Raw genomic sequence first — 18,997 nt, forward strand, 5'->3', positions numbered from 1 at the left:
TAGTAAAAGTAGCATTAATAGTAGGAGCTGTAATTGCAGTTGTTGTTGTTGTTGTAGTACCAGTAGTTGTAGCATATGGAAACCGCTTTGAGCATTAAATAGAAATCCTTGATATCAAATGAAAGTGTCCTCAACTAGTTCGGTCTTTGGCAGCACTAGTTGGACATTTTGTCGAACTAGTTGAACAAAACCTCGTACTAGTTATGCTTTTTCAGCAACGAGTGACACTTTTGGCCGACTAGTTGAGACAAAAGCCGTACTAGTTGAGCTGAGTGCCGCACTAGTAGTGCCAAAGTCCCAACTAGTTCGCTTTTTTGCGCACTAGCCGATGTCTGGACCCAACTAGTAAAGCTCAAAGTCTTACTAGTTAACTAGTGTGCTGAAAAAATGCCTACATGTTAACTGGTCAAGTGCCATTAATTAGAAATCCTTGATATCAAAGGAAAGTGTCCTCAACTAGTTCGGTCTTTGGCAGCACTAGTTGGACATTTTGTCGAACTAGTTGAACAAAACCTCGTACTAGTTATGCTTTTTCAGCAACGAGTGACACTTTTGGCCGACTAGTTGAGACAAAAGCCGTACTAGTTGAGCTGAGTGCCGCACTAGTAGTGCCAAAGTCCCAACTAGTTCGCTTTTTTGCGCACTAGCCGATGTCTGGACCCAACTAGTAAAGCTCAAAGTCTTACTAGTTAACTAGTGTGCTGAAAAAATGCCTACATGTTAACTGGTCAAGTGCCATTAATTAGAAATCCTTGATATCAAAGGAAAGTGTCCTCAACTAGTTCGGGCTTTGGCAGCACTAGTTGGACATTTTGTCGAACTAGTTGAACAAAACCTCGTACTAGTTACGCTTTTTCAGCAACTAGTAACTAGTGGACCCAACTATAGGCTGACCAAATGTCCTCTTTTGCCCGGACATGTCCACTTTTCACGTCCTGTCCGGGGCATCCGGGGGGTGTTTATAAATTGATGATAATGTCCAGTTTTCCTTGTGTGTGTGTGTGTGTGTGTGTGTGCGTGTGTGCATAATCCCCAAGAGGCTGCCTTATCGGCGGGTCTCCAACACTCACAACGAGGAAGCAGCAGATACCAGCGGTGCAGCATTATTCTAAGCTTCCAAGATGCCAAAGTGCAAGTGCAGCTTCACAGATGAACTGCAGAAAAAATTCCCAACGTACCATCCCGACCTGGTCGGGATATATGGGAGGATGAGTGAACCGTGTGTGTGCAAAGCTGGCACATATGATTCTGTGCCTAATAAAGGTGCCGGGGAGCTCAAAGTTGGATTTTCTAATACAGAAGATATTATTTAGAACATTATTTCATATTATTTATTTATTTGTCCAGTACGGCTTGAAAAGATAGCTATTATTTTACAAGTTGATTTTTCTAATACAGAAGAGACATTATTTCTATCATTATTTCATTCCAGAGATTTTACATTCATTTTACATTTATATTTATTTTTGTACAACTGAAACTTGTAAAAAGATTATTATTTTAGGCATAATAAAAGCAGGTTGCGTAACCTCTGAGAAGCCTATCTAAAGTTCTGTCTTTGAGAGATATTATTTTGTAATATAACTGAATTTTCTATCCATACATATAAACTTTAAATATATTAAAATTAAAAGGCATCTTTGAGTAAACTGTGAGTATCATTTAAGTAGGCTATCTCGTGGCCGGGGCGAGTGTCCTCTTTTTTGGAAATTAAAATATGGTCACCCTACCCAACTAGTAAAGCTCAAAGTCTTACTAGTAGGAGCCAAAATGTCTACTAGTTACACTAGTGGGCTGTTTTTACTAGCAGTACTAGTAAAAATCAAGATGTTTACCAGTACTGCTAGTGAGAGCCAAAATGCCCACTAGTCACACTAGTTGCACAAATGCTAATGACGAGGCATGAGCTGAGGCTTCCAATTGGCTCTCTGGTTCAAAATAAAGAAAACAAACCAATCAGGACTCAGAATTTCATCATTATCCCGCCCGTTTCATGCGCGTGCAGTCCACTAGTACTAGTTGCTGTATTTCCATAGAGGACACTTTCGCTTGATATCAAGGATTTAATGCTCAAAGGGCTTTCCATAGGTTCCCTTCAGATACAGCAGCAGGGAGAAGTGATGCTGCTGCAGCTGCAGAGTCCCTCACCTCCTGCATCCTGCCTCCTGCCACCTGACTCCTGCATCCTGCCACGTGCTGGGAGAGGTACAGTATGTCATGTTGTTTTTTTTTTTTGGTCACGTGACTCTCCCCCGGACCCTCCCTGTCACTCGCGATAGCTTTTGTTCTAATTACTGTGAGCAGCGCGAGCTTTCCAGATGGTTTCCTGTTATCTTCTGCGCAGTGAGCTGCTCGTGTGTGTAGACATGTTGATGTGTTGATGCTGAGAGCAAACACTGTCTCGTTACTGAAGTGTCACTGCACATTTATCGGCTAAATTATAAATACACTGTATGAATTAGTTAAATAAGAAAATCACATCAAAAACTCTTCAGTCCTGCAGGATCATGACGCAACAACCATCATTAATTCCGCCCAGTAATATATAATATTTCCAAGTATCGGTTATAATGATAATGAAGTGCTGACTCCGGCTGCAGGACTGTTGAGTCTCCTTTAAAAGTCTGCTCCATTTCATCCCAGGCTGCACTTTGTAAAGAGAAGACTACAACTCCCATCATGCACCTCTGACACACAACAACAGGCGAGAGGGAGGCAGCAGCTGGGAGAGAAGGAGACAGACACACTGCGGAAAGACAAGGACACAGAGACACGGGGAGAGTTTGTCCTCCATTCATGGAGGTTTTCACCGCAGGACAGGAGGACAAGTGACGGAGACAAGTCGCTCTCATCATGGCTAAAAACCAGGAAGTGGAGCGCATCGCCAAAAAGCTGGATAAAATGGTGCACAAGAAGAACACGGTGAGTTGCTGCATCCGCAGAAAACAGGATCAGGTGATGAGCTCTACCTTTAACCGCTGAGAGAGGGAAAGTTCTGGAAACTCAGTGTGTGTAAAGTGTGACTGGTGTGTGTGGAGGATGTTTCTGCTGATTGTCTCAGTGTGTGAAAAGCTGCTGCTTCTGGATTTGGTGATTTGGGGGAAAAGTTTGGCAGCGCATCACCTCAGCTATTGGTCCAAAAGCTGCCAATTAAATGAGCCGCACCTTGAATCAATTATCTGTCAGCTCACTGCAGATTATTAACTACACATTCACATCATATTAAAGTCACATAGAGCCAGTGCTGCAGTGCAGAGCTGAGGCACAGTCAGATAGTAAGACAGAAAAATATCTCTCTTTTCTTTTTATTTATAAATGTAGTTTTCACATTTCTCATACCAGCAATCTGATCAGCTGAGCACAGCATACTTCTACATGATTCATTCATTCATTCATTCATTCATTCAACCTTTCTTTTGATTAAACATTGAGGTAGAGACTCATTTACAGTGTGGCTAAGTAAAACAATATAATATAAAAGCACTTAGACACAGAAAAAAACAAAGAGAAACGTACATAAAAGTGGCAACCAGAAGTAAAAAGCAATAAAATTACAATTAATCTTGTGAAAAGAATAAATCAGATAAAACAGGAACATGTAGAAATAAAATATGATGCAGTTAAAAATATGAATATCTCTGTGGATTAAAATGAGGAAAGCTTTATATTGTTGTGCATGTTGTTCCGTGTTGCAGGTGCACAATATGAAAAACTGGATTTCAGCAAAAGTTCAGCAAAAAAAATCAGGATCAAAATCAAGATCTTGTAATCAATAAATAAAAGAGGGACATGCAGAATTTTATCTTGAAAATCTATCTAATAACACCAGAAAATTTGGGGCAATTTTGTTCATATCCTGATGAATTTCAACTTTACCTATGTTGAATTTAATTAATTAATTAATTAATTGATTAATAACTGGCATTTAAAAGTCTAACTATTTTAAATATCCTCTTCAGACATGCTTGAAGAAATATCAAAAGTCTGCTTTGACTAATTTTTATTTTCTTTCGCTGAAAAGTTTCTTTACCTGCTAAATTTATTCTTTCCCATCCTTTCTCCATCTCTCTCATTGAAAAATAAAGAAGATTAATTTCTTTTTCATTTCAATAGTTTACCCAGTGGACAGATGTGTGAAACTGGAAAACACTCTGCACATACTGTAAAACTTAAATTAAAAACCTAGTCCCTTTTACCAGCCCAGTGTGGCTACACATTTTGACAAACAAACGCCTGGTCTGGTTGCCAAGCAGTTCATTTTGTTTATGTATTATAACTCGCAATATGTTTTATTGCAATACTCAGCATATCACAGCACATTTAAAATCGCAATAATATTATATTGTAACTTAAGTATCATGATAATATCGTATAGTGGATCCTCTGGTGAGTCCAACCGCTAGTCTCAATCAACTCCTGAGGGAATTGACCTATGGCTAAGCCACGCCCCCTCCACTCACTCGGACAAACTATCAACATTCAGTGCCCGGCGCTATGGCAGGTGTCACAGTACACGGCATTTCACAGGAGGCAATTGATGATTTTTGGAGACATAACGATCAGATGTCATTGAGAAGTAACCAAAAGGGCCTAAACTACGCATTGGAGGGATATATTCATCATTTTATTGTTGAGAAGGTCGATGAAAAGCTTAAATTACAAGCCAAAATTTACAGGTCACAGTGTACGCTTGTGAACCGCATCTGGTTGCCGTCACCATCAAAGACAACAAGTTAAAGTGCCACTGAAGTTAAGGTTTTTGGCTCAGAATATGAGAAAAGGATAACGGCCTTTTTACCATCTTTACCAAGAGTGTCTCTCCGTTAGTTTGGTGCTACAGTATTTACACTGAATCATTCAGCATAACGTTTGCCAACCTTTGTTATCTCTGCCATTACAGATAAGTTAATGAAGCTAAGCTCCAGAAGTTAACGTTAGCTTAACTAGAGCCCTTTGGACAACAGCTAACAATGATGTACGATCACCAAAGTACAAAACTAGAACAAAATAGGCTAATGAACTCCCAGCAAACAAGGTGACGTGATGAACAACGCAGCTAGGAGCTAACGTTAGGCTAACTTTAGCTAACGTTAGCTAGAGATGTTAAAGATAACTTTATATTTCTTTCCAGCAAAGTGACAATATGTTGCCTCAAACACTTTATGTGGTTTAGGAAAGTGTAAAAATACACCTGGTCGCCCAGCCTCTCAGGATACCTTGTGTCAGAGTTGCATGTACCCCATGCACACCGTTTGACCATTTTTAAACTTCAAATCTCAGAAAAAGCTCATAAAACTGAACAAACTGACTTTCTGTAATGCATTTCAATGGACGTCCAGGCAGAGAATGTCCCAGTGTATGGGAATGGCTATACGCACTGTGATTGGCTCATCGCATTTGAGGGCGGGGCTTAGCCATAGGTGAGTTATCTTGTGGTGCTCTCGCCACCAGACAATCAGAGATCTCCGCCTTTAGTTAAGCAAAGCATCTAAAGACTGACTTGTGAGTCTAGCCTCACAGTGTTAGCTCGTTCTTCGTTCTTTAACGCAGGCGGTGACACAGATGGAAGTCTGCGCCTGGTTTATCGTCCACAGAACGAGGCTGCATGCCGACATTTTCAGAACAAACTAGAAGAGGCTGCAGTGAGAGTCTCTAGACAAGCTCAGGGGGTTAGTGTTGCCGCAGCCCACAGTGACGGTGCTCCATGATGCTTTTGTTTAAATTCCCTCTAAGTGAGGATTGGAGTACATGCAGATCACATGATATGGTCCAAGTTAAGATATATATTTTTAAATGCTTTAGATGTCACAGTGAAATTTAAGGTGTGCTGATGAACTCATGCATTGAGTAACATTACAAGTTAACGTTCCACCTTAAAAGTCGCCGGCAGTCGGCCCAGTGAATGAAGTTATTTTTTCTCAAACATCCTTTCATTTTATAGTTACAGTTTACTAATAAAACTCTCCACAGTATGAACAGTGGTTACATGAGCCTCAAAACCAGACACAACTCAGCCCTGAGCAGAGTGACCGTCCTCTACTGACCAATCAGACTGCAGTGTTCACAGCTCCGCCTTTTAGTACCAGATCTGTGTATGTCTTCTTGTCTCTGTGTTGCTCATGTGGCAGAGTGAGAGCACGTCCAGCTTTTCTTCCCTGCAGAAGAGGCTCATTTGGGAAAGAATAACTCACTGTCCCGTCCTCTGTCTTTACCTGTTGTTTTCTTCTGTCTGAATCTTGCACTCTTTCCTGTTTTAACGATGTACGGCATCGTCTGTATGTGTCCCCGTTTTCTCCAGCCTGCATTGCTGTGCACCAGCTGCTGTTGGATCAGTTTAATTTGCCCAGATATGGACTTTCTTGTGTCCTGTATGGATACGCCTTGTCCTTAACTAGTGACAAATGAAAGTCAGTAAATTTAAATCTCCTGAAAAACAATGAGCAACAGCTCCACCCACAGAAAGCTGAATTCAATCTCATGGGTCCATCAGTCTCTGTGTAACCTTTAGTCTACATTGAAGAGTTGTGTGTGGGTGACAGCTGCTCAGCTGTGGGTGGGACACTTGGGAAGAAACCATGAATCTTCACATTCAGTACAAAAGGCCACCTTGGCTTTATTGGTTAAATGAATGATGTCTGCTGAAACAAATCAGTCACTTTGTGTTCATTAAACACAGATTTGACAGAGACAGACGCTTTGTCATTCCTGTTTAACAGACAGCTCACTCTCTGAGGTGTTTACTGGGTTTCTGTTCATTGTTGTGTCGACAGGACGGAGCTCTGGACCTGCTGAGGGAACTGAAGAACATCAAGATGTCTCTGGAAACCCTGCAGGTAATTTATCCACCGCCAAGTGCACCTAACGTCAGACGCAACTGACCCAAGATGAGACATGGTGGGAGCCGGTGTTACCTAGAGATGCACTGTCAATGTCCGTGGTGACAAACTGAAGAACGTAACTGCTCTGTATAGTCTACAGAGAATCACACCAAGGTTCTATTCATTGATTTAGTAGAGGAAAAACATTTTAATTTCAGGTCAAGTTTAAATATTGTATTTTATCTGGGCTGATTATCCCAGAAAATATTGGAGAACTTGTGTACTTACTTTTTCTTCTCTCTACTTGTCTCTGTTGTTCTGTGTGTGTAGTCGACCAGAGTCGGGATGTCGGTGAACGCAGTGAGGAAACACAGTTCAGAGGAAGAAGTTCAGACTTTGGCAAAAGCTCTCATCAAGTCCTGGAAGAAACTGCTGGGTGAGTGAGGGTGTGTGATGTGTGCTCCTCTACCTCTGTCTTTGTGACGACTCGTTATGTCGTGTTCACACCGGGCACGAGTGCAAAACACTTAGCATGAGTGAGTAACATGTAAAGTCAATGTAAAGAAGCGATTAGACGTGAATTAAGTGGCGGGAATGAAGTGGCTAGCGTGACTTCAAGTCATATATTTGTTAGCGAGAGTTGAAAAATCCGACTCATGCTGCGTTAGCCAATCAGCATTAAGATCCTCTGGTGACATATGAGGCTGAGGACATACCAGGAGAAGTTCATGCATAGATTCAGCGATTTTACGTGTATGAAACGAGTCAACACAAAATATTCTAGCATTCAAACTCACATGAGTAACGCAACGCGAAAATTCATATCGTCTTTGGTGTAAACACATAAGAGTTTTAGCCTCTGAGGGTGAGGACAGGGTTAAAGTCATGATGGTTACTGGATACTGATATCAAACGTAAAAAATCGTGACCTCACCGTCTGCTGCGTGTGTGTCCTTACAGCTTCTTATCGTCAGTGTTTTTTGTGTCTCGTCCTGCAGACGGTTCAGAGGGGAAGTCTGAGGAGAAGAAGAAGGACGGCTCTCCTGTGAGGTCATCGTCCACCTCCAAGGACTCCGGCAGCAGCGAGAAAAGGTCTGTCGCACAATGATGACGTCACTTTCGGTTACACCTGCACCACCTGTTGGATGATGATGATGTCACTGTCACTGTTTCATGGCATGTTTATTGACAGAAGAGGATTTAAAGTGGAATCATGTGGTGTTTCGTTCACTCCACACCCTGCTACACTTCTTTTATCATCTTCTCTTGACTCAGCAGTAAGAAGTCTGGGGAGCCTCCCACCACCCCTACCACCCCAACTACACCCACCTCCCCCACTACTACAACCCTTCCTCCTCGGATCACCTCTTTCCCCCCCGCCCCCGTCACCACCGACAGTGTGCGGAACAAGTGTCGAGAGCTGCTGGTGGCGGCGCTGCAGACTGACGGTGAGACATTTATCACCAACACATGTTTTCATCATCCAGAGGTGTCTGCCACAGAGTCATCTACTGTGCGTCTTATAACATCAAAAAATCATATTAAAAATATTCATGAAAATCTGACAGGGTAGAAATTAAAAAAAACAAACAATCAAACCTCAACATCCATTTAGTAGCTGTGCACTTACTAGCTTTTGTGTGCAGAGCTTTCGACTGTATTTTGTGGTCTTCTTCAGCAGACCACAGAGCTCACTCAGGTGTCGTCATGTGACCTAAATATAGAGCTGTGTTCACATGACAATGAATGGTCTGTCAAAGAGTGTATGTTTGCTGAAGAGGGCCATGTGATGATGTTAAAAAGCTCTGGAAACAAAACATAGTAAGTGTTCCTTGAGTGTGTTATCAGTCTGATCGCGACATAAATGTTTTTATTTACAAATATCAAATAACAATTGATAACCAGCTGTCATTAATGAAATATTTATTAACAAAATGATTCAAAAATTCATTTAAACTTTTTAAAATTACATGAAAGCACCAATAACACCATCATCAAGTCTCTTTGAAGGTTTTAAATTTAATTAAATTTTTTTTTTTTTTTTAGGTAGAGTTTGCCTCTTCTATTGAAATTTACAACATACTGATTTTAAAAAAAAATATTCATAACTCTCACATCATTTGAGAACCACTGGTTTAGAGTATCATCAAAAAAGAACCTTTTTTTCACAATACTGCTCATGTTGCTTTGTAGTTTTGTATAACTTTGTGTTTGTGTTTCTTACAGACGACCACAAGACGATGGCAGTGGACTGCGAGCACCTTGCAGCACAAATTGAAGAGGATATCCTTTTGTGTCAACAACAACTTCTAAATACACATGAACCAACAGAGCTGGATTTGACACCTGAATGAGAGCTCTGAATCTGAGTGTACTGACGGGGTGTGTTTCACTCTGGTAGATAAACACTTGAGCTGCAGTGTGTTCACAGTGTGACTCTGTCTGCTCAGCTGTTTGTCCACCACATTCGTATCAGTGAGAGCAGGCTGAATAACAGAAACACCTCTCTGTGCAATGCATTACAAACTACATCTTCAAAGCATTGTACACTTGGACACAGTTTAAATTGTCTCCATTTCATGTTTTAATATGTGTTGGATACATACTGTATGTAACCATCCCAGTGTTTTAGTCCTTGACTGCTCATCGTGCCCACAGATCTTCCAGGAGTTTAAGTCGACGGATATAAAATATAAATCTCGTCTACGAAGCCGAATCTCCAACCTCAAGGACCAGAAGAATCCCGACCTGCGGCGCAACGTCCTCTGTGGAAACATCTCGGCTCAGCGCATCGCTTCCATGACCTCTGAGGTCAGTGCCAACATTTAGTCTCATCCTCTGCTCCTCAAGGCGCTGTTTAATGTTAAGGCTTGGTTATGTTGAAAGTAGGATTAAAGGAAGTTTAGGGCGAGGCGTCAGGGAAGGTTTTTACAATACAAATGTGTGTGTGCAGGAGATGGCGAGTGCAGAGCTGAAGCAGATGAGAGAGGCTCTGACTAAAGAGTCCATCAGAGAACATCAGCTGTCGAAGGTCGGGGGAACTGAGACGGACATGTTCATCTGCAACAAGTGTCACGGAAAGAGCTGCTCGTACACACAGGTACCATCACACACACTGAAGCCCCTTTTACACTGCCAGATTTTCCGCAAATGTTGGGCCGTTTTGCCGGCCAGCTGCGAGTGTTTAGACACACAAAGCCGGATTGGTGAGTTGATCCGAGGTGCCCAATTTTCCGCCTCGTAGGGTAGACATATTGGCGGAATCCTTTTAGTTTAAACAGAACGAGGCGCCCTTCCGTCACGGGAGGGGCTATTGATGACTTGTGGGAGGAGCTGTTGATGATGCCGCACGTGCGAGCCACTGCCGGTGGACAAACAGAAAACAGCTGATAGCAGGAATTACCGAGCAGCTAGTAGCAAGAGGGAAACACAAACCTGACAGACACTGTAAAGATGAGCAACTGGGGAGACAAGGAATTGTGCGCCCTCCTTGTCCTCGCAAATGAAGAGGCCATTAACCGTCAGATGACGGGGACGGTGAAGAACGGGCCGACTTACGAGAGAATCACCGAAGGACTGACCAGCCGCGGCTTCTGTCCCACGTCACTGTTTACGTCACACGCTGAGCTACACGTTTTGTTACTTGCTCACGCCCCCCATTGCCCCGAAAAAGGCACATTCTGTATAAACAAAAGTAGGCAGGCGGCATTTTGTTGCACTCTCCGATTTTGTTTTTATACTGCCAATGCTGAAAATTACTGATTGGGCTTTCCTGCAAATTTGTATAACTCCTGTCTAAAAAGGGCTTTAGAGAACTGTTTGGACACAGTTTTAACGTAAAAGCTGCACTGTGCTGTTTTGTGTGTTTCAGGTGCAGATCCGCAGCGCTGATGAGCCCATGACGACCTTTGTGGTGTGTAACAGCTGCGGCCACCGATGGAAGGTAAACAAACAATAAACACTACGACTACTCTTACTGGTTCTTCTTGTTTTTTTTAAGAAAAGAAAATGAAACACATCAGAACAGAATTAACCCTGACTCCCCCCCAAAAAAATCTTTTTAACAGGGAAAAATACTAGAAACATGGGCGACCTGAATTAATTACTTATTACCTTTTGATAAACAAGTGAACCTACCTCTAAAACCAACAGAAATATGAAATAAAAAAGTAAATAAACTCACTCTCTATACAACACTGGTGTAAACGTTGCATCCCAAAGTGAATATCAAATCTATTAGTCATAATAAAATATGCAGACTTAACTTATAAAATGTGAAACACTTAGATGTTGAAAAGCACTCTGGGACATACAGGAAATGATTTACTGCAGAAGAAGAGCACGAGGCAGGTCGAGTTAAGTGGCTTCACATTACAGCACATCTGTTAGTGTAATAAAGGCTGAGTGATTGAGCGTCTCTAACAGACTCCCACCACAAGATGGCAGCAGAGACCAGACGCTTGTTTCTCCTCTGAGTCTGCTCACCTTCAGTCAGAGCTGCTTTCATTCACCGTACGCCCTCCTCACTCTTCCTCCCACCTGTTTCTCTTCTTTAAACTTTTTCTACTTTACTCTCATTTTGTTTTGTCTCACTTTCTTCTCTTCCCTCTTCACTCCTCCTCCTCGTCATCTCCTGTCTTCTCCCCCTCTCCTCAGATTTCGCCCTCCCTCCCCCTCTTGTTTACATCCCATGCCTTCCTGCTGTCCTTTTCACCCTCCTCCCTCCATCTCAGTCCTCACCTTTCCTCTCCACATTTCCTCCTTCCTCCCTCCGCTCGTAGTTTTTCCGGCCCCTCCCCCCTCCCGTATTTAGCTCCTGGCTCTAGGTCAAGGTGAAGCCACCAATTTGAGAAGCTGATGGTTTGTGGGAAGTTTGTGTGTTGTTGTTTCAGCACTTTGAGGATCTGAAACACAGCGGGAGGCTCCGACACTTTAAACAGAAATATATCCATTTATTAAAGCTGCAGTAAGATTTCTGACCTCTTTGACCTCGGGAATCTTTGCAAAGAAGGTTTAAAAGTTTAGTTTAACTTTCCAGAGACACCAAATGTGACTGAATTTTAGAACATTCTTACAAAAACTGACACATAAAACATCAGATGAAGACATGTTAAACATGCTTGATTCCTGAGTGAAAACTCTTGTGTTCAAAGTTAAACTCAGTATAACTTTGTTTTAGCTTTAATGAGGAGCTGATACAAACACAGTATCAATGTTTTTTTTTAATAATGGATGGATGGGAAAGTTCACATTTTAGAAGGTTTGAAGCTCATTAACAAGCAGGTTCATGGTAATGTATGTAAAGATTCAAGTGCGCAGAGCCATGTTGTTTAATCTGCTACGAATTTAACCACTGCAGCTACTGACAGTAGGCTGATGAGAGCTGAGAGACTCAACCAAACAGAAAATGTCCTGTAAAAGCAAAACTGTGCACTCAAAAAAACCTCAAAATCTCAAAAGAGCTTAAAATCAACTGTATTAATGACTGTAGTCTTATGCCCTGTTTAGACGACAACTGTTTCTCTAAAAACGGAAAAGTCTGTCCTTTGTGTTTTAAAAACTTCTGCGTTTATATGACGACGTTGTTGAAATGATCCCCGTTCACACGGAGCCGCAAAATCCACTGGAAACGCTGTAGTATGCACGCCAGGCCAATGGGTGCCAGTGTAAATTTGCAAAGCAACACTACGGCATGACGCCATCCGCCTGCGCTGAAGCGCCTTCCTCGACAATGCGGTGATTACAAACCAAAACAAAGACACAGTGGGGAAAGCATGCACAGATAACTTGTCTGGATGGACAACGAGGTGGAGTTGCTACAGTAACAGATCTACACTTCCCTTCAAATCAACAGGGTGAGCAGCACAAACTTAGCTCGGCATTGTTGTTGTGATGGTCAACTTTCTTGCACATGCCTAGTGACTGGAACCGTAATGCACATGTGCGAAAAGTCTCTGTTTTCAGAGGAACTGCATATTGCAAGTTTACATAACAGAGATGATGTTATTTCCAAAAAATTGCACTCTGGAACCCGTTTTCAAAACGTTGCATTTCCACATCCGGCACCCAAAATGCCGCTGTCGTGTCAACGATCAGCCAAAACGTGACTGAAGTTTACCATTTTCAGTTGAAATCATTGTCGTATAAACGGGACCTTAAACTAAATGTATCCAGTGTTGCATAACTCATTAAAATGAAAGATAAAATCAAAGCTCCGCTGCTTTGCTCAAACAAGGACTTTCTAAACCATCCAACCAACAGTGTTTTACATTTTAATTTTCATCAATTGTTGTAGGCCTAAAGTGATTCTTACATTCTACAACTGTAAAAATGTGTAGCCTATACACAGATTTAAAAAACTGTTTTGACATTTCATCAACTAAAATGTGCGTCATACGTCTCGCCTGGCGCCTTTTCTTCTAAAAACATCACTAGCAATGTCTTGCTTCAGACAAATAATTTTTTCTTTTTTTGTTTTGGTCAAAAATGGCTCTTTTGATAGTAAAGTTTGTCAACCCTTGCTCTGAACCTTATTCTGTAGAGTTTTTGATCACTAGTAGCACTATGAAGCATGTTTGAGTAGGTTTGTTTGAAACATGCATGTGCATTTATAGCACGCATGTACAAGCACACTGGCGTTGGCGGCGGTAAAGTGGCAACGAAGGCAGAGGAGAAGATGGTTAGCAAGAAAACATGAATGTTAAAGATGCAGGATTTAAAATATTTTAATAAAGTTGGGGTTTGCATTTGTTTTGAGGAAAAAAATGTGTTCAACACGTTTGGATTAAGGGTCATTATGAATCGCCCAGAGAACCTGATGTGAGGAGGGCAGGACAGAGTTTCAGCAGCTCGAGATAAGTGTCAGCATTCAAGGAAAAGTTACACCAAAGAAAAAAGACTCTAACTCTTGAAAACTGTCATGTGACATCACTGCAGACTGAGCTGTAATTATAAACTGAGAGTTATTTCATCGTTAATCATAATTTTTCTTCTGTTTTTCTTGCAGTTCTGTTGAAGAGGATGTGTGTGTGTGTGTGTGTGTGTGTGTGTGTGTGTGTGTGTGTGTGTGTGTGTGTGTGTTATCATGAGGCAAACTGACTAAACCAAATTAATTTTGGATTTAAAAAATACATTTAGTTTTTTTGTTTTGTATAATTTCTTTTTATACATATATATATATATATATATATATAAGTAAAAGCTGTAATATATTTAGAGAAGAATCTGCCAGTTTCATGTTGTCTATTGGTTCATTTGTTTTGTACGGAGCACTTAGAGTTTATTTCTGACGTTAGATGAAGCTTGGAGCCAGATTGAAATCACATGTAGGCCTTGTGGAAACAGCAGATGTGCCTTTCTTTGCCATGTTGTGCTGCCACAATATTTTGCCTTTAACATTTCTATTAAAGTTGCTCTTGGATTAAGAACACGTCACTGCGGTCTCTTCTTTTCTTTCTCACTGGTTTGGTTTAATAGTTGGCTAAACATCTGGCACTGTGTAGTTCCTGGAGCGCCTGCTCTTTTTGCATTGTTGATATGTGATGGAACTAAAGTAACGTTGGTCGGGCGTGTCGATCAAAGGTCTGTAGGTGTAAAGCAGAAAGCTCTCCATAATAAGAATGAGTCTCCGTATGGTCAGACTTTGGGACGAACTCAGCATCCAGGACGTTATTGACGCCGTGAGATGACTCAAACTTCACCAGGTTGTCCAACTATGCATAGATCGTACTCATCATGGTGTCCATGTCCTGAGAACCTGTGTAGGCCTCCCCCCAAAAAATTATCAAGAACCAATAAAATAATTTCCATCCCTCAACAAAGGATCCAATTGCTGAGGTTAGCACAAGCTGAGTGGCGAGTTAGTCAGTCGCACTATGATGAGCACTAATGAAGCACCGAAGCTGGAATCCCACCTGCATGTTCCCCGTCAGCTACAGCAGCAACAGAAAGAGAGCTGTGCATATGACGAAGATGGTGTGTTGGTATTGCTCCACAGTTGTAGGGATATAAGTGGAGACACATCCAACATGCTAACACATTCAACAACATCACCAAGATGACATAAGACAGAAAACCTTTGGGGATGTTATTATCTGGAGGCGCACTGGTGGAAGTGGCTCGGTGTGGATGAATAAAACATTGAAAACAATATAAACTTTATTTAGACAGGGGAAATGACCTGCAACAAGGGGCTATGGATTGGAACTGGACCTACAGCCGATGCAGCAAGGACACAACCTCAGTACATGGGGCACCTGCTCCACCAGGTGAGTCAGTGGGCGCCCTGGAAGATTAATTTATGATGTGGAATATTCCAGCACCATCACAGACAGTTTAAAGGTTGTATACAGACACATTCAGCTCTTATTAAGAGTCAAACTGTTAGAAAAAATATAAATTCCTCCTCATGACAGAGGTGTGTGTCACCTGTATTCACTCTGAGTTCCTTTGACTGAACCAGATTTCCATGTAAAAATAACTGAAGTAAATCACAACTGACCAAAGTGTAAACCCGAGTCGTGACTGTGGTGCTGCGAGCCGCTGACAGAGGTGATGAAAGTGGTGAGAAAGCAGAGCAGAGAAAGCTCCTGTTGTGTTTGTTGTGGAAACACCGCTGAGCTCTTTCCATACATGAGCATGGGAGACAGAGGGAGGGACGGGGGGGACAGAGGGAGGACGGTGGAGAGTCACCAGCTCCTGTTAGGTGTCCTCCTCCTGGATGGAAACCAGACTGAAGTCATGTGGATCTGACAGGATGCAGAGCAGCTGGATCAGATACAGAGGTGGTTACTGAGTGAACCAGCCAACAGGTCACAAACTGATCATGTTGATTCTCTCTTATTTGTGATTTTCACCAAATGTGATTTGCAGCATGAAGAATCACATGTGAGAGACAAAGTGGAGGCAAATTAAAGCAGCCTAGACTGTACAGTACAGGCCAAAAGTTTGGACACACCTTCTCATTCAATGCGTTTTCTTTATTTTCATGACTATTTACATTGTAGATTCTCACTGAAGGCATCAAAACTATGAATGAACACATGTGGAGTTATGTACTTAACAAAAAAGGTGAAATAACTGAAAACATGTTTTATATTCTAGTTTCTTCAAAATAGCCACCCTTTGCTCTGATTACTGCTTTGCACACTCTTGGCATTCTCTCCATGAGCTTCAAGAGGTAGTCACCTGAAATGGTTTTCCAACAGTCTTGAAGGAGTTCCCAGAGGTGTTTAGCACTTGTTGGCCCCTTTGCCTTCACTCTGCGGTCCAGCTCACCCCAAACCATCTCCATTGGGTTCAGGTCCGGTGACTGTGGAGGCCAGGTCATCTGCCGCAGCACTCCATCACTCTCCTTCTTGGTCAAATAGCCCTTACACAGCCTGGAGGTGTGTTTGGGGTCATTGTCCTGTTGAAAAATAAATGATCGTCCAACTAAACGCAAACCGGATGGGATGGCATGTCGCTGCAGGATGCTGTGGTAGCCATGCTGGTTCAGTGTGCCTTCAATTTTGAATAAATCCCCAACAGTGTCACCAGCAAAACACCCCCACACCATCACACCTCCTCCTCCATGCTTCACAGTGGGAACCAGGCATGTGGAATCCATCCGTTCACCTTTTCTGCGTCTCACAAAGACACGGCGGTTGGAACCAAAGATCTCAAATTTGGACTCATCAGACCAAAGCACAGATTTCCACTGGTCTAATGTCCATTCCTTGTGTTTCTTGGCCCAAACAAATCTCTTCTGCTTGTTGCCTCTCCTTAGCAGTGGTTTCCTAGCAGCTATTTGACCATGAAGGCCTGATTGGCGCAGTCTCCTCTTAACAGTTGTTCTAGAGATGGGTCTGCTGCTAGAACTCTGTGTGCCATTCATCTGGTCTCTGATCTGAGCTGCTGTTAACTTGCCATTTCTGAGGCTGGTGACTCGGATGAACTTATCCTCAGAAGCAGAGGTGACTCTTGGTCTTCCTTTCCTGGGTCGGTCCTCATGTGTGCCAGTTTCGTTGTAGCGCTTGATGGTTTTTGACTCCACTTGGGGACACATTTAAAGTTTTTGCAATTTTCCCGACTGACTGACCTTCATTTCTTAAAGTAATGATGGCCACGTTTTTCTTTAGTTAGCTGATTGGTTCTTGCCATAATATGAATTTTAACAGTTGTCCAATAGGGCTGTCGGCTGTGTATTATTGATAAAGCAAGAAATTCCACTAATTAACCCTGATAAGGCACACCTGTGAAGTGGAAACCATTTCAGGTGACTACCTCTTGAAGCTCATGGAGAGAATGCCAAGAGTGTGCAAAGCAGTAATCAGAGCAAAGGGTGGCTATTTTGAAGAAACTAGAATATAAAACATGTTTTCAGTTATTTCACCTTTTTTTGTTAAGTACATAACTCCACATGTGTTCATTCATAGTTTTGATGCCTTCAGTGAGAATCTACAATGTAAATAGTCATGAAAATAAAGGAAACGCATTGAATGAGAAGGTGTGTCCAAACTTTTGGCCTGTACTGTATATCAAGATGCACCCCGCGTCTCCGCTTCCACTGTACAAAAATGAAGCTTAAATATCCCACATAAGTGACGTCATTTGGAGCCAGAGTCTGCACGGTAGTGACCTGAGAAGTATCCAGTTCTCATCCATGCACCCATCCAACCAGTCACCAGCAGCACCATTGACTGCGGACACACTGATTGGCACACCCAGCTGTCAATCATGAAATCAACCGTTTTTTTTTATAGCATCAAATAACTAATTAAAACCAAACTTGTCAGGAAAAATGAATTCTTGAACAAACATCAGTGTGATAAGATCTACCTAAAATGACAGAAACCATCTTTGGGAAAAATCCGCTAACATGTAGGGGGTGGGGTTTATGACTTATACTGCAGCCAGCCACCAGGGGGCGATCCAGATGTTTCGGCTTCACTTTTGGGGAGCTGTCATGTCGTATTCATTATGTCATCTTTATTATACAGTGTTTGATCAGAACTGATAAAAAGAATACTTGCTAAGACTAGAATACAGAAAATAGCTGCTACCAAAAGTAGTCACTGTTGCTAGCTAAGCTATGTTAGCTTAGCGCTAATGTTAGCAAACACTGGAGCTAAACAGAAGTTTCCTTGAAAGAGCTGTGTAATTATTACCTTATATGGAGGGAAAAAAAGACTTAAGGTGTTTCAGTAAAAGTTAGTTTGATTGGGTTTATGAGCAGTTGTTGATTGAAATCTCCTGCTCTGTTAATGCAAGCAAATATTCCTTTATCATGCATGCATCTGAAGTTATTGTTCTTGGCCCCAAACAACTCAGAGACTCTTTATCTGATGACACAGTTTCTCTAGATGGCATTGCTCTGGCCTCTAGCACTACCGTAAGAAACCTCAGAGTAACATTTGATCAATATTTCTCTTTTAATTCTCATTTAAAACAAACCTCACGGACTGCATTTTCTCATCTGCGTAATATTGCTAAAATTAGGCCTATCCTGACCCAAAAAGATGCAGAAAAAATTGGTCCACGCTTTTGTTACCTCAAGGCTGGATTACTGTAACTCTCTGTTATCAGGTAGCTCTAGTAAGTCCTTAAAAACTCTCCAGCTAATTCAGAATGCAGCAGCACGTGTACTAACAGGAACTAAGAAACAAGATCATATTTCTCCTGTTTTAGCTTCTCTGCACTGGCTCCCTGTGAAATCCAGAATTGAATTTAAAATCCTACTGTTAACTTATAAAGCTCTAAATGGTCAAGCTCCGTCATATCTTAGAGAGCTCATAGTGCCATATTATCCCACCAGAACACTGCGCTCTGAGAACGCAGGGTTACTCGTGGTCCCTAAAGTCTCCAAAAGTAGATCAGGAGCCAGAGCCTTCAGCTATCAGGCTCCTCTCCTGTGGAATCATCTTCCTGTTACGGTCCGGGAGGCAGACACCGTCTCCACATTTAAGACTAGACTTAAGACTTTCCTCTTTGATAAAGCTTATAGTTAGGGCTGGCTCAGGCTTGCCCTGTACCAGCCCCTAGTTAGGCTGACTTAGGCCTAGTCTGCCGGAGGACCCCCCTATAATACACCGGGCACCTTCTCTCCTTCTCTCTCTCTGGTATTCTATTACTGCATCTTGCTAACTCGGCCATTCTGGATGTCACTAACTCGGCTTCTTCTCCGGAGCCTTTGTGCTCCA

The 18,997-nt window shown here is 42.1% G+C and overlaps 1 protein-coding gene across 2 annotated transcripts; it reads left to right on the plus strand.

Moving 5' to 3' along the window:
• Window positions 1-2,633: 2,633 nt before the first annotated feature.
• tcea2 (transcription elongation factor A (SII), 2) lies at window positions 2,634-14,335 on the plus strand. Of its 2 annotated transcripts, none has more exons than XM_049580421.1 (10): window positions 2,634-2,922; window positions 6,771-6,833; window positions 7,149-7,254; window positions 7,817-7,910; window positions 8,094-8,266; window positions 9,045-9,101; window positions 9,475-9,629; window positions 9,772-9,918; window positions 10,690-10,761; window positions 13,825-14,335. In XM_049580421.1, exons 1-10 carry the CDS (start codon window positions 2,854-2,856, stop codon window positions 13,831-13,833), a joined length of 945 nt encoding a protein of 314 aa, XP_049436378.1. In that variant the 5' UTR covers window positions 2,634-2,853; the 3' UTR covers window positions 13,834-14,335. The 2 variants fall into 2 exon arrangements, with proteins under 2 accessions (XP_049436378.1, XP_049436380.1); XM_049580423.1 differs by having other exon boundaries at window positions 2,636-2,922; window positions 8,097-8,266; window positions 13,825-14,334.
• The last annotated feature ends 4,662 nt before the right edge of the window (window positions 14,336-18,997 follow it).

This window comes from Epinephelus fuscoguttatus, linkage group LG7 (assembly GCF_011397635.1).
Source record: "Epinephelus fuscoguttatus linkage group LG7, E.fuscoguttatus.final_Chr_v1".
Lineage (NCBI taxonomy): Eukaryota > Metazoa > Chordata > Actinopteri > Perciformes > Serranidae > Epinephelus > Epinephelus fuscoguttatus.

Bases quoted from the DNA above. Each gene is read 5' to 3' on its own strand.
- tcea2 (XM_049580421.1), top strand. From the start codon at position 2,854: ATGGCTAAAAACCAGGAAGTGGAGCGCATCGCCAAAAAGCTGGATAAA. The intron at 2,923-6,770 runs GTGAGTTGCTGC...TTGTGTCGACAG, and splicing joins TGGTGCACAAGAAGAACACG to GACGGAGCTCTGGACCTGCT. The intron at 9,630-9,771 runs GTCAGTGCCAAC...GTGTGTGTGCAG, and splicing joins TCGCTTCCATGACCTCTGAG to GAGATGGCGAGTGCAGAGCT.